This window comes from Cavia porcellus, unplaced genomic scaffold (genome assembly GCF_034190915.1).
Source record: "Cavia porcellus strain 051 isolate PalLab524CR breed Dunkin Hartley unplaced genomic scaffold, mCavPor4.1 scaffold_1, whole genome shotgun sequence".
Taxonomy (NCBI): domain Eukaryota; kingdom Metazoa; phylum Chordata; class Mammalia; order Rodentia; family Caviidae; genus Cavia; species Cavia porcellus.
In genome coordinates this window covers 142,952,934-142,979,235 of record NW_026947484.1, presented here as the reverse complement: position 1 = coordinate 142,979,235, position 26,302 = coordinate 142,952,934, and the positions used below count along the sequence as shown (strand labels likewise).

The 26,302-nt window shown below is 37.6% G+C and overlaps 1 protein-coding gene and 1 pseudogene across 1 annotated transcript in view; one reads left to right on the top strand and one right to left on the bottom strand.

Annotated features, from left to right (window-relative positions):
- The window catches only part of LOC100723692 (high affinity immunoglobulin gamma Fc receptor I-like), a 64,383-nt gene extending 38,348 nt beyond the window's left edge, over positions 1 to 26,035 (top strand). The window contains exons 3-7 of the mRNA XM_013142802.3: positions 7,178 to 7,239; positions 7,724 to 7,744; positions 8,519 to 8,776; positions 22,465 to 22,728; positions 24,730 to 26,035. Of these exons, the coding sequence (XP_012998256.2) occupies positions 7,209 to 7,239; positions 7,724 to 7,744; positions 8,519 to 8,776; positions 22,465 to 22,728; positions 24,730 to 24,923 (768 nt within the window). The 5' untranslated portion in view covers positions 7,178 to 7,208 and the 3' untranslated portion in view covers positions 24,924 to 26,035. The remainder of the gene's footprint in view (positions 1 to 7,177; positions 7,240 to 7,723; positions 7,745 to 8,518; positions 8,777 to 22,464; positions 22,729 to 24,729) is intronic.
- Positions 10,732 to 12,958, bottom strand: LOC134477837 (large ribosomal subunit protein eL36-like; annotated as a pseudogene).
- Positions 26,036 to 26,302: the final 267 nt, after the last annotated feature.

Sequence of the window (26,302 nt, the reverse complement as noted above, 5' to 3'; positions counted from 1 at the left end):
GTTAGACATCTATTTACAAAAATAATTGCAGAAAACTTCCCACGCACAGGAAAAGGAAATGTCATTCAGATAGGGCATATAGAGCTGCAACCAGTCATAATCAAAATAAATCTACACACAGACATGTAACAGTCAAGATTGCAGAAATTCAACACAAGAACAGAATATTAAGAGCTGTTAGAGAAAAGAAACAGATAATCTGTAAAAGAAAACCTGTCAGAATTACCACAGACTTCTCAACACAAACCATCAAATCAAGAAGAGCTTCGAGTGTAATATTTCAAGTCCTGAAAGAAAACAACTTCCCACCCAGGTTGTTGTGTCCTGCAAAACTATCTTTCAAAATTAATGGAGAAACAAGATACTTCCATGACAAAGAAGAGCTGAAGGAATTCATGACTACCAAACCAGCATACAAAAAATACTGAAGGACATTCTAGAGAGAGATGAAAAAAGACCATGGTTCCAGGAACAGTGGCAGAGGGGTCTCCCTGAGCAGGGCAGACAATGGAATGAAGGGGAAAACTAGGCAACCAACAGCAGAAAAATAGCATGGCAGCGATGAGGCGGAGCATATTGGCCATAATTACTAATATTGATGGCCTCAATTTACCAATAAATAGAAACACAAGCAGAGTGGATCAGGAGACAGAGTCCATCAATATGCTTTACACATGAAATGCATTTAACACGCAAGTGGTTCATAGACTGAAAGTCAAAGGAGAGGGAACAATGTTCTATGTGACATGGAACCAGAAAGGAGTAGGGGTAGCTTGCCCATCAGCTGCAGACTGGATAAGAAAGCCATGGCACTTTTATACAATGGAAAGCTACTCAGCTATAAAGAAAAGTAACCTTGAGGCTCTTATAGATAAATGGATACAACTTGAGGTCATGCTCATGGATGAAATGGATCAGAGTCACATAGCATGTTGTCTCCCTAGTATAAACTAAAGGAATTAATGGGATCCAAAATGCACAATACATCCTATGAAAGTAAAAGTGGTGGATGTGGCTAAACAGAGAAGGCAGTGGCCATTGTTAACTATTATCATGAGTTGAAACCCATATTGTTTTCATTGTTCTGTCTCGTTTGGTTTTAATCTGTTTCAGTTTGTCTAATCTTATTATATTTAATGGCATGGACAGCTATTTCAAAGATAATAGAATATATTATGGTAGCCATTACTGATTTCCTATTAGCTTGATTTGAAGCCCTGTATTGTTTTTATTGTTTTTTTGACAGATTTTATTCCATTTTGTTTTGTTTGATTGTATCATGTCTGATGGTATAGTCAACTATTTGAAGATAGCAAGAATCACCATGGTACCCATTGAGGTTTTATTATTATCTTGTTTGGAAGTCCTGTGCTGTTCCCATTGCTTTGTTTTTATTGATTTTATTTGTTATTATTTTGTTTGATTCTATTATTCCTGATGGTATGGGCCATTCTTTTGAAGATAAAATGAGGCATCATGATAGCCACTATTGATTTCCTTGTATTTTTGTTTTAAAGTCATGTACCATGTTCATCATTTTGCTTTGATTGATTCTATTCTGTTTTATTTCATTTTGTTTTATTCTCTTCCAAACAAAAGAATGGGAAGAAAAAAGAGTTGATTCTTTGAAAGATAAAATAAACTGACAAACTACTAGTCACCTTTACCCTCAAAAAGGGAAAGAAAACACTCAAATAGATCAATTAGAAATGAAAAGGGTGAAATCACAACAGACCTGTCAGAAATCCATATCATCCATACATAGTTTGAGAACTTGTATTCTAATAAGATGAAACATGTGGGAGAAATAGATTCTTAGATACATATGAATTACAAAAACTGAATCAAGAAGATCTCAAAATTAAAAAAAAAACTCAGAATCAACAAAATTGAAGATGCAATTAAAAATCTACCAACAGTGAAAAGCCCAGGCACTGACAGATTCACTGCTGAAATCCACAAGAATTTTAGAGAAGACCTAATAACAATACTTCTCAAATTTTTTAATAAAATTAAAGGTAAGAAATACTCATAAATTTATTCCTAGAAGCAAGAAAGACACTGATACCAAAAGAAAGAAAAAAAAAGAAAAGGATTCAACTAAGAAAGAGTCCTACAGGCTAATCTCCCTAATGAACACAGAGATACAAATATTCTCAAGATACTGGCAAACAATGCAGCTTGTAATCAAGAAACTTATACATCATGACCAAATTTAATTCACCCCAAGGGATCCAACAATTGTTGAACACATATAAATCAATAAATGTAATACACTTTATGAACAGAACCAAAGACAAAAGTCCTGCAATTATTTCAATAGATGGAGAAACAGCTTTTAACAAACTTCAGCACTCATTCATGATAAACATCCCACAGAAAATTGGAATAGTTGGTCTTTATATGTTAAAGACCATCTGTTACAAACCAACAGCCATTACACTAAATGGACAAAACCAGAAAGCTTTCACTCTAAAATCAGGAAAAGACAAAGATGTCCACTGTCTCCACTCTTATTCAACATAGTCGTGGGCCAGAGCAATTAGAGAAGAGAAAGAAATAAGAGGAATAATAATTGGAAAGGAAGAAGCTAAATCATCTTATTTGAAGATGGCATGTTAATTTACATAGAAGACCCCAAAAACCCCACCAAAAGACTGCTTGATTTTAATAAGTAAATTCAGTAGTGTAGCTGGATATAAGATCAACACTCAAAAATGAGGAGCATTCCTATACCAAATAACAAACTCACTGAGAAAGAAATTAGGAAACAATATTTTTCATAATAGCATTCAAAAAAATGAAATACCTAGGAATTAATCTAAAAAGACATAAAAGACCACTATATTGAAAATTACAGTAATCTGAAAGATTGAAGATGATATCAGGAAATGGAAAGATACCCCTTGATCTTGGGTGACAAGAACCTATATAGGAAAGTGGCCACACTTCCAAAACCGTTTTACAGAGTCAATGTAATTCCAATCAAAATTCCAACAACATATCTCATAGAATTAGAGAAAACCTAAAATTCATTTGGAACCAGAAGCAGCCTAGAATAGCAACGGCAATTCTGAGCAACAAAAGCAAGGGAGGGGTATGACAATCCCCAATTTGAAATTATACTGTAAGGCTACTGTGATAAAAACAGCACACACACACACACACACACACACACACACACACACACACACAGACCCAAGGATCAGTGGAACAGTTTTAAAAATGCAGAAACAACTCCAGACATACTCAGGCACCTTGTCTTTGACAAAAGACCCAAACACATTCACTGAAAGATGGCCTCTTTAATAAATATTCTGGGAAAACTGATTTTGCAGATGCTGAAGATTAAAATTGGAACCATATCTTTCACCATACACTCAACTAAATTCAAAATGGATGAAAGGTCTAAATATTCAAACAGAAACATCAAATTTCCTGGGAGATAGGAAAAGTAAAACTCTTGAAGATATTGGTGTAGGCAAAAACTTTATGAATAAAATCTCAATCTCAGAAAACTATCACAAAGAAACAACAACTGGATCTCATTTTATTTAGCTTTTCCACAGCAAGAGAAACCAACAGTCAAACTAAGAAACAACCCAGAGTTTAAAAATATGTTCTCCAGCTGTTCCTCAATAGATTACTATGGAGAACATGTAAAGAACTCAAAAAAGTCAGACCTTCCAAACTTAAAGCTTCAATCCAAAAATGAGCATCTGAGATGATTACATACTTCTCAAATGAAGATACATACAGACAATAAATACATGACAAAATGTTGAACATCACTGGTCATTTGAGAGATGCAAATTAAAACAACACTGAGATTTCACCTCATCCCAGAAAAAAAGTGGCTATTATCAAGAAACTAGCCAATAACAAATGCTGGTGAGGCTGTAGTGGCAAAGGAACTCTTCTCCATCATTGGTGGGAATATAGGCTGGTGCAACCACTGTAGAAATCAGAGCAGAGATTTCTCAAAAAACTAGGACTCAAGATTCCATTTGACTCAACCATTCCCCTCTTGGGTATCTTTCCAAAGGAATTAAAAGCATCTTACCACAGCAATATGTGAATAATTACATTTATGGCTGTAACATTTGTAATGGCCCAATTTTAGAAACAACCCAAGTGCCCAACGACTGAGGAATGGTTTAAAAAGATAGGAGCACTCATCAGCCATAAAAGGGATAAACTGGAAACTTTTATAGGTAAATGGATGCAACTTGAGTCCATTCTCTTAAGTGAAATAAATCAAACATATGATGTCTGATAATGTGTAGATACTGAATTATTTCTCTGATGTGAGAAACTAAAAGTGTAAATAAGTACCCAAAAGTACAGCAGGTATTGTAAAATAGAAGGAAATATTCAAATGTGAAAGCAAACAAGGGGAAGGGGAAGGGGAAAGGAAAAAGAAGAGAAAAGCAAAAAAAATAAATAAATTTGGAGATGAAAACAAAGTTTTGTAAGTGAGAGAAAGAGAGGTTGAAAGAAGGGTAGGGGAATGGGGATAAACAAGCAATATCATGTACAGTTACAAATTCTATACGATGAATATAATCATTACGTATATCTAAAATGTACCAAAAATGTAATTTTAAAAACATATCAATTTTTAACAAATCACTTTCTGTGGTCAAAAAAGAACAATATTTGTCACAACACGGGAAAAATATGATGGTGAATCAATTTTAAAGATCATCATTATGTGTAAATTCTCTTCATGATTCTTGTCAGCACCATGATTTTTACTGACCATTTATTTAATGCTGAACATTACTGTGTCTACATTAGCTGTATTTGCCCCCAGAGTCCTAGTTCTTTTTTCCACAATTCAAATTGTATCATTAACTATTACCTTAACATTTGGAGGCTCCAGATATTAACTTTTAAAAAAAATTATTTCATCCTTCCAGGTCATAAATCTTATATTCCTCTTCCCCAACAATACTCGTTCCCCCATCTCATCCTGATCAATTAATTGCATTTGCTTTATTTTCAAATCAGCAGCTAGAATTTCAAAGAATGAAGTGGACACTGCTATATTCTGTTGGTCAGCTTCTAAACCCAGCTACCTGGCTTTGAATCTGGCTTCTATTTTTTATAACCCTGGGAAAATGCCTAAATGCCTCTTTACTTAGTTTTATCATTTGTAAAATGGAGATAACAATGATGTCTACTCAAAGGTTATTATAAGAATGAAATGCAAAATGAATATGAATCACAACTTCAGTGTGTAGTAAGCTCCCTACATATACATGCAGTGGTGAGGATAATGGTGGACAATGCCAACACTATCCAAAGGGAAGAAACATGTGTACATGTGTTTAGTCACCACTATCAATTCTAGCAGTGAGCCCTGAGGAAAGAGTAAGTTGAATGTTTAAAGGTATTGCAGGGCTGGTCATAACAGTAAAGAATCAGAAACAACAAGAAGGAGAGGTTTAATGAAATAAATTAAGGTACCTCCATAAAGTGGAAAACTATACTGAGAAAATAGTAGGAGTTATATATATCATCTTTGAGTGTAAATTTCAGTGAGCTGAGCCATCTCTCTAGCACATCTTCAATTCCTTCCAGAGCTTCCTAGTTTTCTACTTGTATTGGGTAGCTATTGCTGTATAAAAATGTTATAATCTCAGTGGCATATGTTAAGGTTTGTGTCTAGATGTCCCCCCTAAAGCCTCATGCAGTCATGGAGGCAAGATTTTGGAGGCAGCTGAATCTAGTTTATGATTAATTCATTGTCTAGTGCTGGGATTATGGATGTGAGTGCTGCATCCACCCTATGATATGTAGCTTACATACAATATAAGGGACAGAAAGAGTCTTCTCTTGCACTCCTCCCTTTTTACTCTTGTTGTTTTTTGCTGTCTTCTGTCTCCCAGAACTGTTGCTTCTCTGCCATATCACCCTGCCTTAGACCCAGCAGATTATGCACTGAAACCTCCACAAATTCTGAGCTAAATAAACCTTTCATTTCTTAATTTTAGGCATTGGATATTTTGTATCAGTGATGAGAGAAAAGTAACCAAGACAGCATACAAAAATTTTTCACCAGTTTCCAGGGCAGCTGAGTCAGCTGTGCTTCAGGCTATGATGGTTGACAGTTTGTTTCCTAGATGGTGACTAGCCAGAGAATGTTATCATTACAATCTTAGAAATGCAAAAGGGTAAGAGAAAATAACAGGGGCTTTCTACAACTAGTTCTAAATTCAAAATTAACACAGAGGTGTTTCCGTTCACGTTTTATTAGCCAATAAACATCACATGGATGAGTTCTGGAAAGAGTTAGTTACCCTTTGCTTCTAAAGATATCATGTGGTCAGTGTAGACTCAAAGCAATTAGAGCCAGTAAGTAGCTCTACAATTTTACTTATCAGTGTTCACTCTCTGCCAGGGAACTTGCTACCCAAGGTCCTTAGGGTTCCTGAGTTCATCCTAGTTTCTGCTTAGATCTCTTAACAGAATACCTAAGAGCTTCTTTATATCTTTAAAACTATGCCTCAGGAATACACTGGCATTGGTGAGAGGAGACTTTTCTACTGCTGTCTGAAACCCACATCCACTCATAGGTATGAGTAATTTTTCTTCACTATAGCCTATACATTGAACATTTAATTTCCTTGGATTTAGCCTAAGCAAGCACTACAAGTTCATAATGTCTTCCAGGAAGCTGGCTTTTTATCTTTTATGTATGTACGTTCTTATAATTTAAGTATACCTGTATTCCTCAGAGGAACAGAGGCTGGTTTGGCTGGGAAAGCTCTCGAGTTCAGTAACTCTTTAGAAGCTTCAAAGAGGCTGATGTAGAGTTTTCAAGGTTCAAATTATCAAGCATTGACCAGCTTTTGAACCAATTGTGAAAGTGGAATTTTTGCCATATTCTGGCCCTAAGAAACAAACCAAATAAAGGGAAAATATAATCAGAATAGAATGTCATAAAAATTTAGTCCTTCCATCTGGACTTTCAAAAGTCATAACCCCAAACCAGAGCTTCACACAGAGAGTGGTGCACTAAGGGAATATGAGAATAGAAAAAACATGCTTTGAAAATTAGGCGCATATTTCCCAGGAAAGACACATGATGAATGTGGTCAAAAGAGGCAACTTCCTTCCTCTTTTCTAATCATTGCCCTGGGGCCTCATCACAACCTCTTTCACACTACAGGTTTTATTGCTCTCACCAGCTTGGAGGGAAGATGTGGCTTTTGACAGCTCTTCTCCTTTGGGGTAAGTTGAACTCAGCAAAGTGGTTAGAAGAAGACAAGCTTCACCAATGAGGAATTAAGGTTTTTGTTTGTTTGTTTTTCTTTGATATATTATAATAGGAATCATGAGCATGGAGACAACTGTATCTGGGCTTTGATGGTATATTTTTTCAGTGCTTACTACATTAAAATAATGTAAAGGGGAATCCAGAGTTAACACCACATCTGAAAATCTCATATTAACTAAAGCCTAATTGTGGGTAGGGTGCATCTATGGTGGTAGAGCACTTGTTTGGAATGTGCCAGTCCCTGGGTTTTTTCCCTAGGGAAAAAAGTAAATCAATGCCCATCAGTTCAGCTGATACTTGCTTTTGAGAAAGAGGGATAGAGAATCTCAAGAGACCTAAGGTATCCTTCTGAGTCTACATCATTCTCTATTCCCAACTTGCCTTTTGTCATTATTTCCTACTGACAAACTGATGTTTCTATTCTCTGGTTTCTTGCAGTTCCAGTTGGTGGGCAAGTGGGTGAGTGACCTCCAGCCCAAGTTCACTTATACCGCTTTCTACTCCCAAAGAATGAGCACCATTGACCTCAAGAAGAGGGTTTAGGGACAGGATAGATATGAGAAAGACTTGGAAATTATGTAGAATACTCCCACATTCAGAGTCTGGTTTTTACAGAATCCTGATTTTTAAGTTTTCTTGTTATCTAAGCTTTTCTGAATGACTCCAGACTGATCAACTCTGTATATAGAACTACAGGGATGAGCCAAACCTGCAGAAATGTAGAAGTAGCTCTGCTGGGTTTTCCAACACCCCCTAGACTAGTCTCCTCTGCAGGAGAGCCACATTGGTTTTTTCTCTGCAGAGAGAGCCAGGACGTCATAGTGATATCTTCAAAGGGAGGCATTTCTGATGCAAAAGCCTCTGAGGGTCTATGTTTTACCCTTAGAGATAACACAGCATCAAGGACAAGGAAAATGGCTCCACTCAGTTGTCCTGTCTTAAATGCTGCTTATACCTTACCAACAGGGAGAACCATGTCAGTAACTCAATGTTCCTCCTTAAAAACCCAATAGACCCAACACCCAGATTAAGATTTGATAACATAAACAAAGCTTTTTGAAGTGGGGCTTACATGCTCTTAAAGACGTGAATTCTAATTTGCCTATCTTTTCAAATTAATATAAAAATGCATTTTTCCTTGTGTTTTCCATGAAACTTTACTAATCACTCAGAGCCTTCCTTTCACTCCACTTGTTGATTGTTTCTTGTTTTTATTTCTGTTTTATACCCAAGCAAACTTCACAAAGGCAGTGATCATCTTGCAGCCTCCGTGGGTCAATGTTTTCCGAGAAGAAAATGTAACTTTGTGGTGTGAGGGACCCCAGCTGCCTGGGCACAGCTCCATAGAGTGGTTCCTCAATGGAACAACCATTCAGACCTCAACTCCCAGACACAACATCACTGCAGCAAGTTTCAGTGACAGTGGTGAATACATGTGCCAGACAGGGCTCTCAGCACCAAGTGATCCTGTACAACTGGAAATCCATGGAGGTGAATATGGCATGACTAGAAATCAGAATATTCCTTTGTGTGGATGGCAGATTTGTGTGTTTGTGTACGTGTGTGTATGTGTGTGTACAATGCTCAACTCTATGGGAGATAGAGACACAATGCTCTACAAGGTGAAAGTAAGTCAATATACTCCAAACATTATACAAATGTCCCCCCATTGTGGGCCCCCAGGGAGGAGAGTAATTGGAGAAAAACTCAGACATGAGGATTTTATCATTATTTAAACTTAAGCCTGGGTATAGTAATTAATAATTCAGACAAATGTATAAGGATGAACAATGCAGTCTCCCTACCATTCCATGACCCTAGTCTTGAAAGTGCCTTCCACAGAAGCAAAACTGTTAGTATTTATTAGCTGTAAAGAACTCTATGGTTGATAGAATATGGTACATCTTAAACCTTTTGTCATTTGAAAAGAAAGTCTCTTTATAGTAATAGACATTTCCTTTTAAGTGTTTGCTGTGTAACTATACCATGATTAACTTAACAATTCTTGTTAGTAAATGTGTGTTTCCATTTCCCTACTTTTAAAAGTAATACTGTCATAAAAATGTCATACATATAGTCTGTACAATTCTAATAATATTTTAAATATGGAGGCATATGAGACTGCAATAAATAGAAACAAAAATTCATCACCCTCATAAATCTGTAATTCATTTTATTTGGCAAGAGATGAAGACACAATATTCTTAGGGCAAATTATTTTATTATTCTGGACAATATTTTAGATAGTTACAATTATTTAGTTAGTTGAAAGCAAGGAACTCAGATGTCTTTGATAATATGAGAGGTACTACACGATAGAGGCAGAATTAGATTAATGCAAAGTCTGTTGCTGTTAGAGGAGATATGGTTTAGCTAAGGAAATGTTGAGAATGTCCAGGGAAGATCAGGTGGTCTTCGTGTCCATTAGAACTTTTAAAATACGTTCTTAGTATGGCGAGATGAGGAAAAAGTGAGGGTAGCTAATACCACTGTTGAAATGTGAGATGTTTATTTTGGGTGGAAGTATTCCATTGGCCAAATGAAAAAATATAGTCTGTGGCTGGGAAGAGCCCATTTTTTTCTTTGTATAAACTATAGAGGGCATGTAACAAACTTTAAATGTGCACCTCAGTAAATTTCACCATATAAACAGTGCCTAACTCAAGAAACACAATATCTCCAGGACCCCAGAAACTTCTAATCCATTTCTAGTCACTATTCCCACCACAAGTTTTGTCTCTTTTTGAACTTCATATAATGGCAACAATATGGTATAGGAGGTACTCTTTTGAGTCTGGCCCCTGTTTCTCTACATTATAATTGCAAAATTCATTACATTGGAGTTAATCGCTTTCATTATTCATAGTAATATGTATTTTCTCCTTCTACTGATGGACTTAGATTGTTTCCAGTTTGGGCCTCTTACAAATAGTACTATTGTGGTCTTTTTTCACATGTTGCTTTGTTGTAGAGAAATAACTCCGAACCTGTTAGATGTGTCAAGGTTGTGTCCCAAGATGCGAAACAATGGAGTTAATGACAAAGGAGATTAAAAGAATAAAAAGTATTATTAAGAGAAAGCCCCAGAGAGGCAGGATGGGATCCAAAAGTGGGTTGCTGCTAAGGTTCTTTGTCTAGGGAGGTTTCATGCGGTAAAATCACAGCATAGTTTATCTTGGGTTAACCTTCAACCTGTAGGGTTACAAATACAGTTACTTAACTAGTACTGATTTAATAGGAAAAGTACAGTGTAATGCCTATAATCCCATCACTTGAGAGGCTGACGAAGGAGGATTGTCTAGTTTGAGGCCAGCCTCGGTTACATACTGAGTTCAAGGCCAGCCTAAACTAAACTACACAGTAAGACTCTGTCTCTCAAAAAAAAAAAAAAAAAAAAAAAAAAAAAAAAGAAAGAAAGAAAGAAAGAAAACAAAGTATGTAGCAAGGATACATAGCACAGAGAAGAGCAAAGCATTTCTGGAAGGGATGAGAGTGAGGACCAGTGTGTTCTGGTCATCTATCCGTGTTTCTTATGTTGTTTTTATGTGTTCGTTATATTGCTTAGGCTTATTGGCCCAAATGGTGCTAGCTACAGTGTACCTTTAAGCTATTATTTATCTCTGAGGAGGCTTGCAGGCCATAGCCATTATGTCTCAATCTTGGGGCCTAGTTTCCATCAACTCAGCCCTTAACTATGGGCCTGGTTTATCTCATCTCTGTTTTGATTCTATCTTAGGTCTGGTCTTCTTCTTTTTAACTGCCTATTAACTTCTATCTAATTTAGTTATCAGTATTATATCTTAACTCTCTGTAATATTTCACCCTCTGAAGAGATATCTCCAAATGCCCTTAGGGGAAATGAGTGAAGTCAGTTTAGGATTTTGTTGTTGTTGTTGTTGAAAGGGGCTGCTGTTTTGACTGGCAGTCAGAGACATTCTCAGGGGCCTGTCTAGAGGCCCTCCATAGACATCAGGTGTGGTATAAAGCAGGTGGATACCTGAAAACCTAGAGTAAACAAAACCAAGCAGACAGGTAAGGACACAGGATCCAAATAAGATTGAGAGAACAGTCACTATTCTTACCAGCAAGAGCTTTTATCGGTCAGAGCCAGTAAGGACCTTATATATAAAGAATATAGACACGGCTTCTGGATTGAACATAGCATTAACTTGTTGGAGGTGATGAGACCCATAGAGACCGTAGACAAAGGGTCAAAATACATGTTTAGCCTTGTATTTTCCTTAAAATGTCTAGGGCCATCCAGTTTTGTAGGGCCCTATCTTACTAATTGCACTGTTCTGGTGTCCTTTAAGGCCCTTTGAGTATAGTTAGTATCTCTATATGGTGCATGAGAGCTTTTAGTCCCAGGGAAGGAACAAAGATAGCCAAATGATCATACTGGTGAAATACATTTTGAGATCACTGGTGTTGGAGAGGGGTAAGTCAGTGTTTTTAACTCATCTGTTTTGTAACCCTGTGTTTTTTAAAGAGCATTTCCCCATCTGTCTTAGAGGTAATGAAAATATGCCACTGAAAATACACTATCTAATTTTACCTGCATTGTTACTGGGTGTGTATACTGATCATGTGGATTTTGTCTCATATATTTAATGACATCGGGCCAAGGTGAGTAAAAGTGTTTTTTGCGTTCTTATTATAAGGAGACCTTTTGACTAAGGTATCTTGCAATGGGAGTCAAATACACATAGTCATCCCACGCCTAGAAGTATCTTATCCTGATATCTGTGGCTATTAGGTCTAACAATTGGCCTTGGGACTTTGTACTGAGTTAGAAGGGGCTCTCCTAGTGCCTGTAGTAGGCTTCAGTGGTATTGTTGGGGAAAGCAAATTATGTCATGGACCATAAAGTGTAAAATGTCTAGGCCATTTTGTCATCTGGTAATGGTGAGCTATTTTATGAGTTAATGAGGTTTTTTGTAACAATTTTGTAGTTTGTTTCAATCCTTTCCTAGAGAAGAAGATATCTACCAGGGAAGCCCTGAGGTATTTGACAAGGGAAGTAGGCTGCCATCTCAGCAGGATTTTTGCTTATATGACTTTCTATATTTTTATTGATCCCATATTAAAAAGAAATTTGATTTTACATGTTTTTTGTTACTGGAAGTTTTTTTTTCCAGAAAAGCTTCACTCTGCACAGAGGAGAGGGACTCAGTCCTTGCGGCTGCTTTCCCCATGACAGCCAGCATGCTGCTCAGCTCCTTGCATTTCCTCTTAGCATGGATGTGCATCCCCAATTTCTTGACAAACTGGAGGGCCCGCCTATCCTTGGAGGCCTTGAGCAGCTCCATGGTGCACACACCTCCCGGATCGCATCCCCCAGAGGCTTCATGTGCTTGGTGAGGCACCAGCGGCAGCAGCTATATTTTGGTAAACAGCAGCTATACCTCACACTTTCCACCTTGTGGCCAGTGTTGAGGCCTGTGGTCATGGGATAGTGCAGAGCCATGGCTGCTGCTCTACACTGGCTGCCTGATACCCCCCATTTAAAAAAAATTTTATTTTTAACAGAATAAAACAGAATAAATCCAGTCAAAACAAAACATTGAAAATGATGCAAGAATGCCAAACAGTGAAAATCATGCAAGACTTCAAAACAAGATAATAGGAAATCAACACTGACTGCCATAATGCCTCTTCTTATCTTCAAAATAGCTGTCCATACCGTCAGACATATTGAAATTATTGATATTCCCTTTTTAGGCTGTATAAGAATACCTATGAGAAAAGCAAGAAATAATATTTCAGACTATGTCACTAAAGGGGTGACTTATTTTTAATAGGAACTTTAAAATTTTTACTGGCTTACAGCGATATTTAGATAGCAAATGATACTCTTGGTACCGACACTGGGTCCCATGGCTTAAGTCAGGTATGAGTTATATTGGAATGAAGATCAGCTACTTTGACAGCTGAGGAAGTTGACCTGTGTATGGTCTTTTTCAAGTTGGCTCTAGGAAAGGAGATGAAAAGGGAAAGACTTCTCTAAGACATCCAGGGTAGAATATTGGACTTTTTAACTCTTTTGGCTGCGCCTCGTTAATTATTGAAGGATCTGTTGGAATTCAGCTAATAAGTGACTTATTTTATCAAAGCATGCTTTTGTTGTTGTTCTTTTTGATTTTTTTATGAAAGAAATGATTGTTAGTGACAAAAGAACATCCATAAAGCATTTAAAGGCTCAACATCTGAGGTGTATGTTTTATTTTAATGAAGCTAAGAGAAGCAAGTTAGGCCATTGTAGGAGGGTCTCCTGAGCCATTTTATGAAGGTGTCTCTAAAGGGTTCATCTAGTTTTTCAGTTTTTTTGATGATTGAGATCTCTAAGTACAATGAACATTGCAAAGAATGCTCAGTACCTTGGAAACACCCTGAATAACTGCTTCCTTAAAGGAAGGCCCATTGTTTCTTTGTAGAGTTTAAGAAGCCCAAACCTAGGGACAATTTTTGAGACCGAGACCTTTACCACTCCTTGTGTTCTCTTTGTCTTGTAAAGGAAAACTTTAATCCAATTAGTGAAAGTATCCACCCAGAGTAACAGGTATTGGAACACTTTATTTTGGGGCACATGGGTAAAATCAAGTTGCCAGTATTTGCAGGATATCTGCCAAGTCTCTGTGTGGTTGGAAGCATCATGGTTTGGGTAATGGAATTATTTTTTGGCACAGTTGCATGTCTTATTCATTGGGTAGGTGGAAACAGATTGTTTTTTAGAAATAATTTTGCCATGTGAGAAGTTTTATCTCTTCCTACGTGGACTGTTTGATGTAAAGGTATAACAGCCTTTCATTGATTGGCAGCTGGGAGAACTCGCCATCATTGGACTGTAACCATTCTGATGGAAGGAGTTGGCACCTCCCCCACCCCAGGAAACAGCTCCCTCAAATTCTGATTGATAGTAGGTTGAGTTTTGATCTAAGGGTCTTTCCGAGATCATGGGAGCTTGAAGGAGGGGCCTTGGGCACGGTTTTTGCAGGTGCATTTACTCATCAGTTATCCTGTGACACCTTGTCAAGTCAGCAGGATGTCAAGGAGCTGAGTTCTAGTCAGCAGGAGACATGCAGAGTGGAGTGTTTCAGGCTGAAAAAATCAGGTTTCAGCCTTACACCCAGAAACCAGCTTTACCTTCACTGTAGCTAAAGGTACAGGTTTAGTAGCACTATCCACTAACCCACCAAAAATTTATCACTGTCCTTCTGGGACTAATCAACACAGATGTGAGCTGTTCGCTCACTCTGTCTGCCAGTAAGGGCAGAGACACACCCTACAGTGGAAATTTATTTCTTATTTTTTGCTTTTGTGTTGTTTTCCTGATTGTTTTTGTTTGTATATGAGTGTGAATATTGTTCGTAGTTTTCATGTTGTTCTGCTCCGTTCTTAATTTATTTTTTTTCTTCTGTTTCTTTTTCGTCTTTTTCATCGTTTCTGAAAGTACATATAATCTTCATTTGTCCTCAAACCTTGCTTCTAATCTCTTCCTCTTCTTCTATTTATCTTTCTTTTTCTTCCCAACTTCTTTTAAAATTTCTTCCCTAAGAGTAAAAGTGCTATATTGAGTGCATATTTACTGTGTGGAATTTTCTGGTTTGTTTTAGATTTTGTTCTGTAACCACAAATATACTTCACACAGTTAGAGGTGGAAAATTAATAGTTATCTCAATGCAATGAAACTTTGACTTATAAACTCAGTTTTTTTCTGAAGGCTGATTGTAGCTCACATTGTCAATTAAAGGCTCAGGCTCCTCTATATAGTCTTCAAAGTCTCTTCCTTGTAGACAGGCAGATCTCAGTTTCCTTAAAAAGACATTGGCCCACAATTACTCAATTATTCCCATATAGGAAAAGATGTTATAATGTTCTTCCCAAAAATCTTTAAGGGTTAACTCCATATCTGAGACCAGCTGGAAGCACAAGTGGTAGGCTTTGGGTCATAACTTAAGACTTTGGTAATATGTTACCACTAAAATTCTGATCATAACACAAGTTGTTCATATGTCAGGCTAGTTGTAATTCAGTGTTCTACTGCATGTCATTTTCTAAGATGTGCTTGAGGCTATCATTGCTGATTGTACTCCTTTAAGAAATGTAACATAATTATTCTAATCAGTTGTTCTTCCTGGTATGCCAACACTGAGATTACCTCAGGATCATAAAAATATAATAAGCCAATGCCAAAGAACCAGGACCCAGGCCACATAGGCAGCAACTTCTCATCCCCAATAAATTGAAGAGGTAGGATCTTGCAACAGATTCAAAACCCAAATCCAGCTACACACAGACATCTCTGAGAGGCAGTCATTTCCTAAAAGTTCTGAATACCATCAATAAAGCCATGTGCCATAAGCAATTTACAATCATCAACCCAGGAACTAAACTAAAAGAAAGAAAAAGAAGAAGGAGAAAAAAAAAAAAGAAAATGAGAAGGCATATGCAAAATGCAACGCCAGATTTCCAGCTCACCAAAGGCACACTCAGGCGTCAGTGAGGTAGAGCAATCCAAAAACCACCTACTTGGACACTTTGAGATAGTAACAACAGAAGTACCAAGTAGATGAAAGAGACTCTAGAAAAAAAATTAAATCAGACATAGTTTCTCATAATACTGCATAGATGATGACCCCTGGGGAAACACAGTTAATCAATCTAGAATAAAGACAGAATTAAAAAAATAAAGGCATTTAGGAAAATGATGGAAACCATGGACACCCAACACAGGAAACAAATATAATCAGATTCAAACAGATGTCCAGGAAATTCAAAATTCCATTGAAAATATGCACAGCAGAATTTTCCAAATATGCACAGAGGAAAGAATCTCAAATATAGAAGACAGGATTACAGTGAGCAATCATGAAAACAAAGACTGACTAAAAATAGTGAGGGACCATGAAAAATCAACCCAACAAAGAATAACATAAAATTAGAATCAATGAAAAAAACAAAACAGAAAATAGCACAACTGACCAGCAGGGCATGGTGACGCATGCCTTAATCCCCGCACTTGGAAGAGGAGGATCATTGTGAGTTTGAGACCAGCCTGAGCTACAAAATGAAGTCAAGTCCAGCCTGAACTGCATAGTAAGACACTGTCTCTAAAGGACAAAAAAGGGGAAAAAAAAACTTCATCAAAGAAATGGCAGAAAATTTCCCAAGTATGGAAATAGAATTTGACATGCATATAAGTAAGTCATATAAAACTCCAATTAGTCATGATCAAAATAAATCTACATCAAGGTGTATAATAGTCAAGATTCCAGAAATTTAACACAAGAAAAATATTAAGAAACAAGTCACTCATAAAGAAAAGCCCATCAGAATCACAGTAGACTTCTCACAACCACACTCAAGTCAAGGAAAGCTTGAGCCAGATTGATATATCCTGCAAAACTATCTTTCAGAATTGATAGAAAAATAAGATGTTTTCATGACAAGGAACAGCTGAGGAAATTTAGGACTACCAAACCAGTATTGCAAAATGTACTGAAGGTCATTCTAAAAAGAGATAATAAGGATAACAACTCCATGAACCTCAACAGAATAAATCCATCAGGCAAGATAAATAATTAAGAAGGGGGAAAATGACCAACAATAAGAGCATAATATGTCAAAGATAAGACAATACATATCAGTTATAACCATCAGTGTAAATGGTCTCATTTCAGCAAACAACAGACTGGCAGAATGCATCAAGAAGCAAGATTCATCAATCTGCTGCATACAAGAAATACATTTAATTCATAAATAAATTTATAGACTGAAACTCAAAGGATGGAAAACACTGTGCCAGGAACCCAGAAAAAAAAGCAGGGGTAGATATTCTTTTTGCAGACAAAGAGGATTTCAAGCCACTACTGATCAAGAGAGATAAAGAATGTCACTGCATCCTTATAAAGGGAACAATCCAAGAGAAAGAGATAACAATCACAAACATATATGCACCAAATACCAGCACACTCAACTATACAGAATATTAATGGACGTGAAAAATAAGCACTAATGCGGCTATAATGGGGGATCTCAGTACTCCACTATTACAAACAGACAGATGAACTAGGCAAAAAATAAACAAAATATCACAACTGAATCGAACTTTTGAACAGATGGACTTAGCATATGTCTACAGTGTTCTGCCTCACATCAGAATACACATTCTTCTCAGTTGCACATGGGGCACTTCCAAAAATAGATCACAATCGAGCTTAGTGAACATATGTAAATAAATGCAGACACTGAAATTAGCCCATGTATGTTACCATCCCATAGTGCAATGAAATTGGAAATCACAGAAATATATGCACAGCCATGTTTACAGCAGCACCGTTTGTATTAGCCAAATCTTGAAAATAACGCAAATGTCCACCATCAGGTAAATTGATAATGATGTGGGTTTTTTAAGACAATGGAGTACTACTTTGCCATAAAGATACACTTAACATATTTCTAGGAAAACATGTGTCTTGAGACCATAATCTTAAGAGAAATAAATTGGACCTACACGTGCAAATATCACATTGTTTCTTTGGTGTGAGAAAACAAAAATGTAAATAAGGACCAAAATGTGTAATAGGAACTATGAATTAGGAAGAAAACATTCAAATGGCGAGTAGAACAAGGGGGTGGAGGGGAAAAGGAAACAAGGGAATAGATTTAAAAATGGGAAAAGAAGCAAAACATGGAAATAAGGTTTGAAGGGAGGCTGAAGAAAAGGTAGGGGGATACAAAAAAAACAAGTTATATCACTTGTAGATACAACTTTTCTAAGATGAATGTGATATACATATATATATATCTAAAGTATACAAATAAAATCTGATTAAAAAAAGACACTGGAAATCAGTGACAAAAGAAACCACAAGAACTTCATATACACATGGAAATTAAGTAATATTTCGAGCAACCAGTGGGCCACAGATATAATTAAAGAGAAAATTAGACAATTTCTACAATTAAATTATAATGCCAACACAACATATTAGAATTTATGGCCCACATTGAAAGTTCTCTTACAAGCAGTGAATTCCCATATCAGGAAAACAGTGCAAACTCAAATAATCAAGCTCATGTTGAACTTCAAGCTTCTAGAAAAAGAGAGCAAATTATAAAAAGAAGGAAATTAACAGCAGACCAGAACCCGGTGTGGTGATGCCCACCTGTTATCCCAGGACTCAGGAGGCTGACACAGGATTGCTGAAAGTTCAAGGCCAGCCTCAATTGCACCAGGAAACCCTGGCTCAAAAAGACTAAATAAATTAATAAGATCAGAGCAGAAATCAATGCAATAGAGACCAAGAAAACAATACAAAGAAACCAATAAAAACAGTTGGTTCTTTGAAAGGTTAAATAGTTTAGGCAACAGGTGTGAAGATAGTGAGATTCATTATGACACCCATTCTCGATGACTTTTTTCTACTTTTGAAGACCTACAATGTCTCCAATGTTTTGGTTTTGTCGGTTTTGTTCTTTACTGTTTTGTTCAATTTTATTATAACTGATGATATAGGCAATTCTATTAGAGATAGCGGGAGGCATTATGGTAATCATTATTGATCACCTTGTATTATGCTTTTACATTATCTATTATGTCCAACCTTTTGATTTGATTGACTCTGTTCTGTTATGTCACATTTGGTTCTACTCTCTTCCAAAAAAGTAATAAGAACTGTGGGAGTAACAAAACCCAAAATGTGTAATTGTCATTGTACAAAAGAGAGGAAAAGAAAGTGCTCTAAATGATATAACTGCACGTATGTTTAAGTGTATAAGATAGAAAATGATATCACTGAGTTTTATTGGATCATTGAACAGAACTGTTTGCAGTCTCACTGTTGGAATGTCCACTTTACAAGCTTTAATTTTGTGACTTGAACAATTATTTCTAAGATGACAATATGTAATCCATTAAAAAAATGAAAGGTTAAACAAAACCATCAATCCATTAGTCAACCTTATCCAAAAAGGGAAAAGAAAAGTCTTGGAGCCATGCAGTTAGGAATGAAAAGGATGAAATCAAAGCAGATGCTGCAGAAATCCAGGAGATTATCCAAACCTACTTCAAGAACTTGTATTCTAATAAGATGTAAAAAGCAAAAGAAGTAGACAGATTTCTTGATACATATGAATTACCAAAACAGAATTAAGAAAACATAAAAATACTAAATAAACCAATATCAGTCAATGAAATGGAAGAGGTAATTAAAACCCACCAAGAAAGAAAAACTCAGTTCCTGACAAATTCATTGCTGTTAGATACTCTGCTGAATTCTGCAAGACATTTAAAGAAGACTCAATGCTGCTGCTTATCAAACTCTTTATTGAAATGGAAAGAGAAGTGGTATTCCCAGACTCACTTCTGGAAGCAAGAAGTGCACTGATACCAAAACCAAAGAAAGACCCAGCAGAAAAAGAGGACTATAGCGCAGTCTCCCTAATTAACACAGACACAAACATCCTGGATAAGATATGGTAAGTGGAATTCAGCAAATCATCAGAGGTTACACACCATGACCAAGAAGGATTCACCCTGGGATGGCTCAATATGCAAATATCGATAAATGTAATACACCATATTAACAAAGCCAAGGACAAAAACCACATGATCATCTCAATAAATGCAAAAAAAGCATTTGGTAAAGTCCAACAGCTGCTCCTGATAAAAACTACAGAAAATTGTAATAGATGGTCTTTATCTCAATCTGATAAAAACCATCTATGACAAACCAACAGCCAGTGTTATACTAAATGGACAAAAACTGAAAACTTTCACTCTAAAATGAGGAGCAACACAAAGATGTTCAGTGTTTCCACTCTTATTCAGCATAGCTCTGGAAACATTAACCAGAGCAATTTGACAAAAGAAATGGAATACAGATAGGAAAGAAAACAGTTAAATTATCCTTATTTGAAGGTGACATAATACTCTACGTAGAAAACCCCAAAAGCTCCACCAAGAGACCTCTAGGTTTATTAATCAAATTCAGTAGCATAGCTGAATACAAACTCAATAATCAAAAATTAAAAGTGGTCCAATACACAAATAGCAAATACTCTGAGAGAAATTAGTGAAACAATACCTTTCTCAATAGCATCCAAAATAAAACCCCACATGAAGTACATACAAATCAGTCTAATGAAGTAATCATCTTTACACTGAAAACTATAGTACCCTAAAAAGGGAGATTTAAGAGGATATCAGAAAATGGAAAGATATTCGTTGCTCATGAATGGGAAGGAAAGACCCAGGGAAAAAATGGAAATAAAGCTTTTGAAAATAAAAAGGGGAAGAAGGATTGAAGAGAGGGGAGGGGAATTGGGAAAAAAAGGAAGATGTGTCGTGTACATGTACAACTTCCCTATGATGAATGTTATCATTATGTATATCAGAATTTTAGCAATAAAAGGAAACTAGAGTTGGCCTGTGGCATTACAGTATAACTGCTAAGCTAATACTGATCCAACAGAGAAGCCAGTCACATAGCAAGGGTACATGGGAAGAACAAAGGCATTTTGGGGAAGGGATGGGACTGGATGCTCTGGTCACCCACCTGAGTAACTGGATCCAGATGTTTCAGCCAACCATCTGAGGGACTGAGGTCTATCTGCACTTTACTTGAGCAGATGATACCAATCATAGTACAATAGTACAGTCTCAAGTTACTGTTTAACCCTCATGGAAGCATGTAGACCTGGTCATTGCATCTTTATCGTGAGGCGTTGGCTTCAACATATGCCCCTCAAACCTGAGTTGTGACGCATTCTCATCTTCTGCACTGACTCCTTCGGGGGCCTACTCCTGTCTCACTGTCTATTAATGTGTGTCTAACTTAGCGGCCTATAATAGTGCTAGATACAGCAAAGCTTTGGCCCTTTGTTGGTCATCTCTGCGAAGGCTTGTACGCCTCATGATCATGTATCCATCTTGGGACCCAGTTTCTATCCATTTAACCCTTAACTACAGGGTTGGTTTGTCTCCTCTCTGTTCTGACTCTATCTTGGGCCTGATTCCTTTTGAGCTGCCTATGAAATTCTATCTAATTTTGCTATCGGTAATACTTTGGTGTACATAAATGCCTATCGCTGGAAAATTCGTAAGAGTGGAATTGCTGGGTCACAAAATAGGTATATTTCAGTTTTCAGAGAGACTGCTAAATAGGTTTTCAGAGCTGTTGTACCAATGCATAATTTATCATTTTATACAGAGGATAAGAGATTTAGTTCCTTTCCATGATCCTCAACACTAAATGTTTTCATTTTTGCCATTCTAGTAGATGTGTAGTAATAACACATTGCAGTTTTAATTTGTGTTTCTTTAATGACTACGATATCAACAATTTTCACATGTCTAGTATGTATTTGAATAGCCTCTTTTATAAAGTATCTGGCCAGATCGTTTTGCCTATTTTTCTGATAGCTGTCTTTTTCTTATTGACATACAGCAGTTATTTATATATCTGCAATGAGTCTTTTTTCAAGCACTGCACATACAGTCTCACACTCTGTGGCTTGCCTTTTCACTAGGGCAGCATCAAAGACTACAAAAATTGCTCTATGCATAGCACTGAAATACCTGCCTTTCATTCTTACATATGTTCTGAAGGGAGAAAAGCCCTACTGTCATTTCTCCTCCTCATGTCTCTGAAAGCCTAAATTTATGTAATCTAATAGTCACAGGAAAATAAAAACTAGGGGAAACTTTCATGGTTAAGTACAGAGGTGTATATTGAAGGGGGAGAGCATTTGACCTGACATTTTTTGTTTTGGCTGATGAAATTGTGTGTGGGTATTCCGACCAATTCTGTAGCTCACAGACATCTGGATATGATTGCTATTTTGTCTTAAAATATGTCACCCTATTAACAAATTTTTCAGAAGTTAGGGATACATTTGGTATTTCATTTTAATGTAACAAATTATCAGGGACTTAACAAGTTAAAACAACACATTTATTATCCACCAGTTTCATGGATCCGGCTTAGCAGCATGCTCCACTTAGAGTCTTAACACAGGCTCCGAGCAGGGTGTTGACAGAACTGTGCTCCTTTGTGGCCCTTTTCCAGGGTCATCAGCAGAGTTTACTTCCTTGTCATTATGGACCTGATGTCCCCCTTCCTTGTCAACTGGGAACTGCATTGTTTTTATTCATTTTGGGGTCTTTTTTTTTTCAGCTTGGCTGCCGCTTCAGCCTTCCAAGAGAGTCCTCACTGAAGGAAAACCTTTGACCATGAGGTGTCATGGATGGAAGAATAAGCTGGTATATAATGTGGTCTTCTATCCAAACAGGAAGCCTATTAAGTTTTCTGATCGAGATTCTGCACTCACTATTCTGAAAGCCAACATGAATCACAGTAGTGTGTATCACCGCTCAGGCAAGGGACCTGTCCCTTCACCTGTACCCTTCACGTCAACAAGAGTACCTGTGATGGTGAAAGGTATTGTATCTAAATAGTTATAGAGCTCTAGTTGTAAAGATCCAAAGGCCAAGCATAAATCATCTAAATCCTCATTTCAATTCATAAGAGATAAACTGCTTCAGTGTGTGGGTCTCTTCCGTTGCTCTTTCCCGTATACCATGTCCTATCAATCACAGGAGCTAAACTCAAAGCCAGAACATAAGGAAAACCCATTTTATCAATTGATTTTTATTTGCAAAGAACAGAGACTCCTTCAAGTTAGCTAGAAGAGTTATTAGAAAATAGCCCAGTAGAATTTCATGAATGTACCATGGAAGTGCAAACCAGAAAGACAGTAGGAGCTGGTTAAACTTTTCATCTGTCTCTCAAGGACAGTACAGCCTTTCTGGTCCTACTTCTCTCTGAACATCTGCAAACTAATCAGCTTCACCTGTCCAAGTTTACATGTAGCTCTTGCTCTGACTATTCCAAGATCTTTCCTCTTAGCACCCATAGTCACCAGTGACATTTTTCCATCAAAAAAAAATTCATTCCTGGGGGAACAAAATTACTGTCTCAGATTATTGTTTGAGAGAGGAGCACAAGTAAGGAATCACTGAACTGGCAAGGATGTGAGCTAGTGCCTACTCTGGGTAGATCATTAGTAAGAGGATGCAGTCATATAATAACATGACCTTTTGGAGAAGATTGGGCCCATATAAAGGAATTCTCCTCTATGGATGCAAGCAAGCTGGTGGCCTTAATTATGTCTGTTAGGAAACTCCATAGCGACCCTCTTTTAAGCGGGAAAAATTCAGCTTATGGATGCAATTTCTTGGGGACAAGTTTCCAAGGTGGGAGAGGGTATGACCTTGTGAAAGAACCTTGATGCTGAAGGAGACAACTCTGTCCCCTATCAACTTTCCCTTCAAAGCTGTTTCCACATCCAGTGCTAATCTCATCCTTGTCATCCCCACCTTGGCAGAGGAAACTAGTCAAGCTGAGCTGTGAGACAAAGTTGCTCCCATAGAGTTCTGGCGTGCAGCTTTACTTCTCCTTCCACATGGGCAACATGACGCTGAGGGCCAGGAATACATCCTCTGAGTACCACATTCTAACTGCTAGAACAAATGGTTCTGGGGCCTACTGGTGTGAGGCAGCCACAGAAGATGGAAATGCCCTTAAGCACAGCCCTGTGTTGGAGCTTCAAGTGTGTGATCAGTGAGGATTGGAAGCCACTGGCAAAGGAGAAGGGGACATTTGCTGCCATGGAGCTGAGGCTTGTTTAGGGGTTTGGTGATGGCCCAGCCAGAAGGAGGAAGTGTTTCTAGGAAAAGCTTGGGGTTGGGCCTTTGCACCATTGGTTCAGAACTTTAATATGCACTTCACAGACTTCATTGTTTCCCTTCCTGCCTTTTATTTTCCTTCCCTTCATCTCATTCTTCCTTCTTTTCTTCTCCTTCATTTTGTTTTCTCACTTGCTGTCACTCTTGTGCCACCTTGTTGCCCACTTTTCTGTTCACATCCCTGCCCTGTCCCTCACCAACCATCTCACCAGAATATACTGAGCTTCTCCTGTCTGCTGCTAGTGGATCTGGGAATACAGATACTAGGGTGTCGTTTTTTATTCACACAGTGGATTTATAGGAAGTGATCTTGTAGACAGCACATAAGAACCTGCCCGAGTGTCTGTTAAGAGAGGTAGTGAAATGGTGAGTTCAGGAGGAAAGATTGTTTGGGAAAAACAAAATAAAGTTAATCTTCAACCCAAGTATTAAAAAAGGTAGAAATAGCAGTGATCTCTGAAATTAAGGAGTAAATCCTTAGCTTGGGTCCCTGGTAGTTAAACTCTTCCAAGGAGTTTGTCCCTGCACAGACAGCATAGAGCCCAGCTGGAGCTCCCCCAGTTCTCCAGGCCCCCAAATTGCCAGTGCCTCATGGGGACTAGCACACTAGGCCTCAGTCAATCTCATTCCAGACAGAACTCAGCCAGATCCCTCTGGTGTCTAAGTAGTGTCTCTTCTCTTTTTTCTGTTTCAGGCCTCCAGTCACTAATTTCTGTCTTGCCTTATATCATTTACTACACAACCTTGACCCTACAGTTTTTGCTACATATGTATGTCTGTGTGGGATTATGTCAAGATCTGCCAAGTGAGTTAAACTGGAATTGGGAATCAGCTTCAGCTTCTGATCATGGAGAGGAAGTAACTTCGGAAAATCCCAAAGACATTTAGAAGAAGAGGTGAAATATCAGGAACAAGACCCACAGTGATAAAGGACACATTGAAGCCCAGCAGGGAGACAAGCATTTGCTCAGAGGGTGACCATAGATTTAGGGACAGTCCCTTCCTCTTCCTCACTGTGGTAGTGCTTAGACATAAATATCTGAAAATTAAATGTCACTTTCCAAAGCTTATAACTGTGGGTTCCATAGCTTATAATCCTTAAGTAAAGCTGACTTCAGTTGAGACAAATGTGGAAATTTGGTAATCAAAGATAATTTTAAATGAGATCTACTCTAAATAAATCTTCAAAAGTTTGAAAGCCAAAAAAATTTAGAAATCAAATCTAATTCTACTAATTTGAAAACTACTATATTTTGAAGAACAGGATAAAAATTGAGTGTAGGGGTCAGGGATTCAGCTCAGTGGCTCAAGCACTTGTATGGAAAGTGTGAAGTCATGAGTTTGATCCCTGATACCAAAACAAGGTGAGTGTATGCATAACTACAAAGGATTGAGGCACAAAATGAGAGTGAAAAAGAAGAGATAGAGGAAGGCACGCTGACATGTGCACACACACACACACACACACACACACACACACACACACACACACTGTGAGTGGGCAAGGGGTCATGGAGACCAGAAGGATGGGTGGAGGGTGGAGAGAAGGCAAAGAAGAAAATAAAACTTATACATCTGTGACTTTTGAGAAACTTTGAGAAAGAAAGCTCACATTTGTGTGTTTAAAATAGTTACTTTCCTGGCTTTTCTAGTTAGAATAGAGCATTTCCAATCGTGTTATAGACGTGCAAGGGAGAAAATCATGAGCAGAAATGGCCGTGTAGTTCTTGGCTTTTCATTTGAGGCTTGCTCCAACCCTCTCTATCCAGAGACCCCAGACATCATGTCGGTCCACTCCAGGCTCTGGTCTACAGGAAGGCAGAATGTGGTTGCTGTTTTCTGTAATTAACCCAGGTCTCTAAGAATAGGCTCCAGGGAATTTCAAGGAGGGAAAAGCACTGAGATCATAAAGTCCTGGCCCTTACCTTCAGAGATTTACTCTACTCTTCTGATTCCTAGTTGGACGATATTTTGGAACAAAACATTTTCCTACTACTCTATAACATAGCTGACATTAAAAACTGAAATGTATGAATAAGATTTTAGTAGAAATTGAGGGATAAAAAAAGACGTATAACAAACATAGCAACAAAATGCAGCTTATTTGGCAAAGAGGGATCATCCCCACCAACCATCTACCCTGGCTCCGTGTGCTCCATAAAGCTCACCTTTACTACCATCCTCTTGAGAGGCTCCTCGAGCAACAGGGGGCCTGAGCCTACTGCTTATCATCTGTGCAAAAGTGAACAATCTTCTCTGCTTCACTT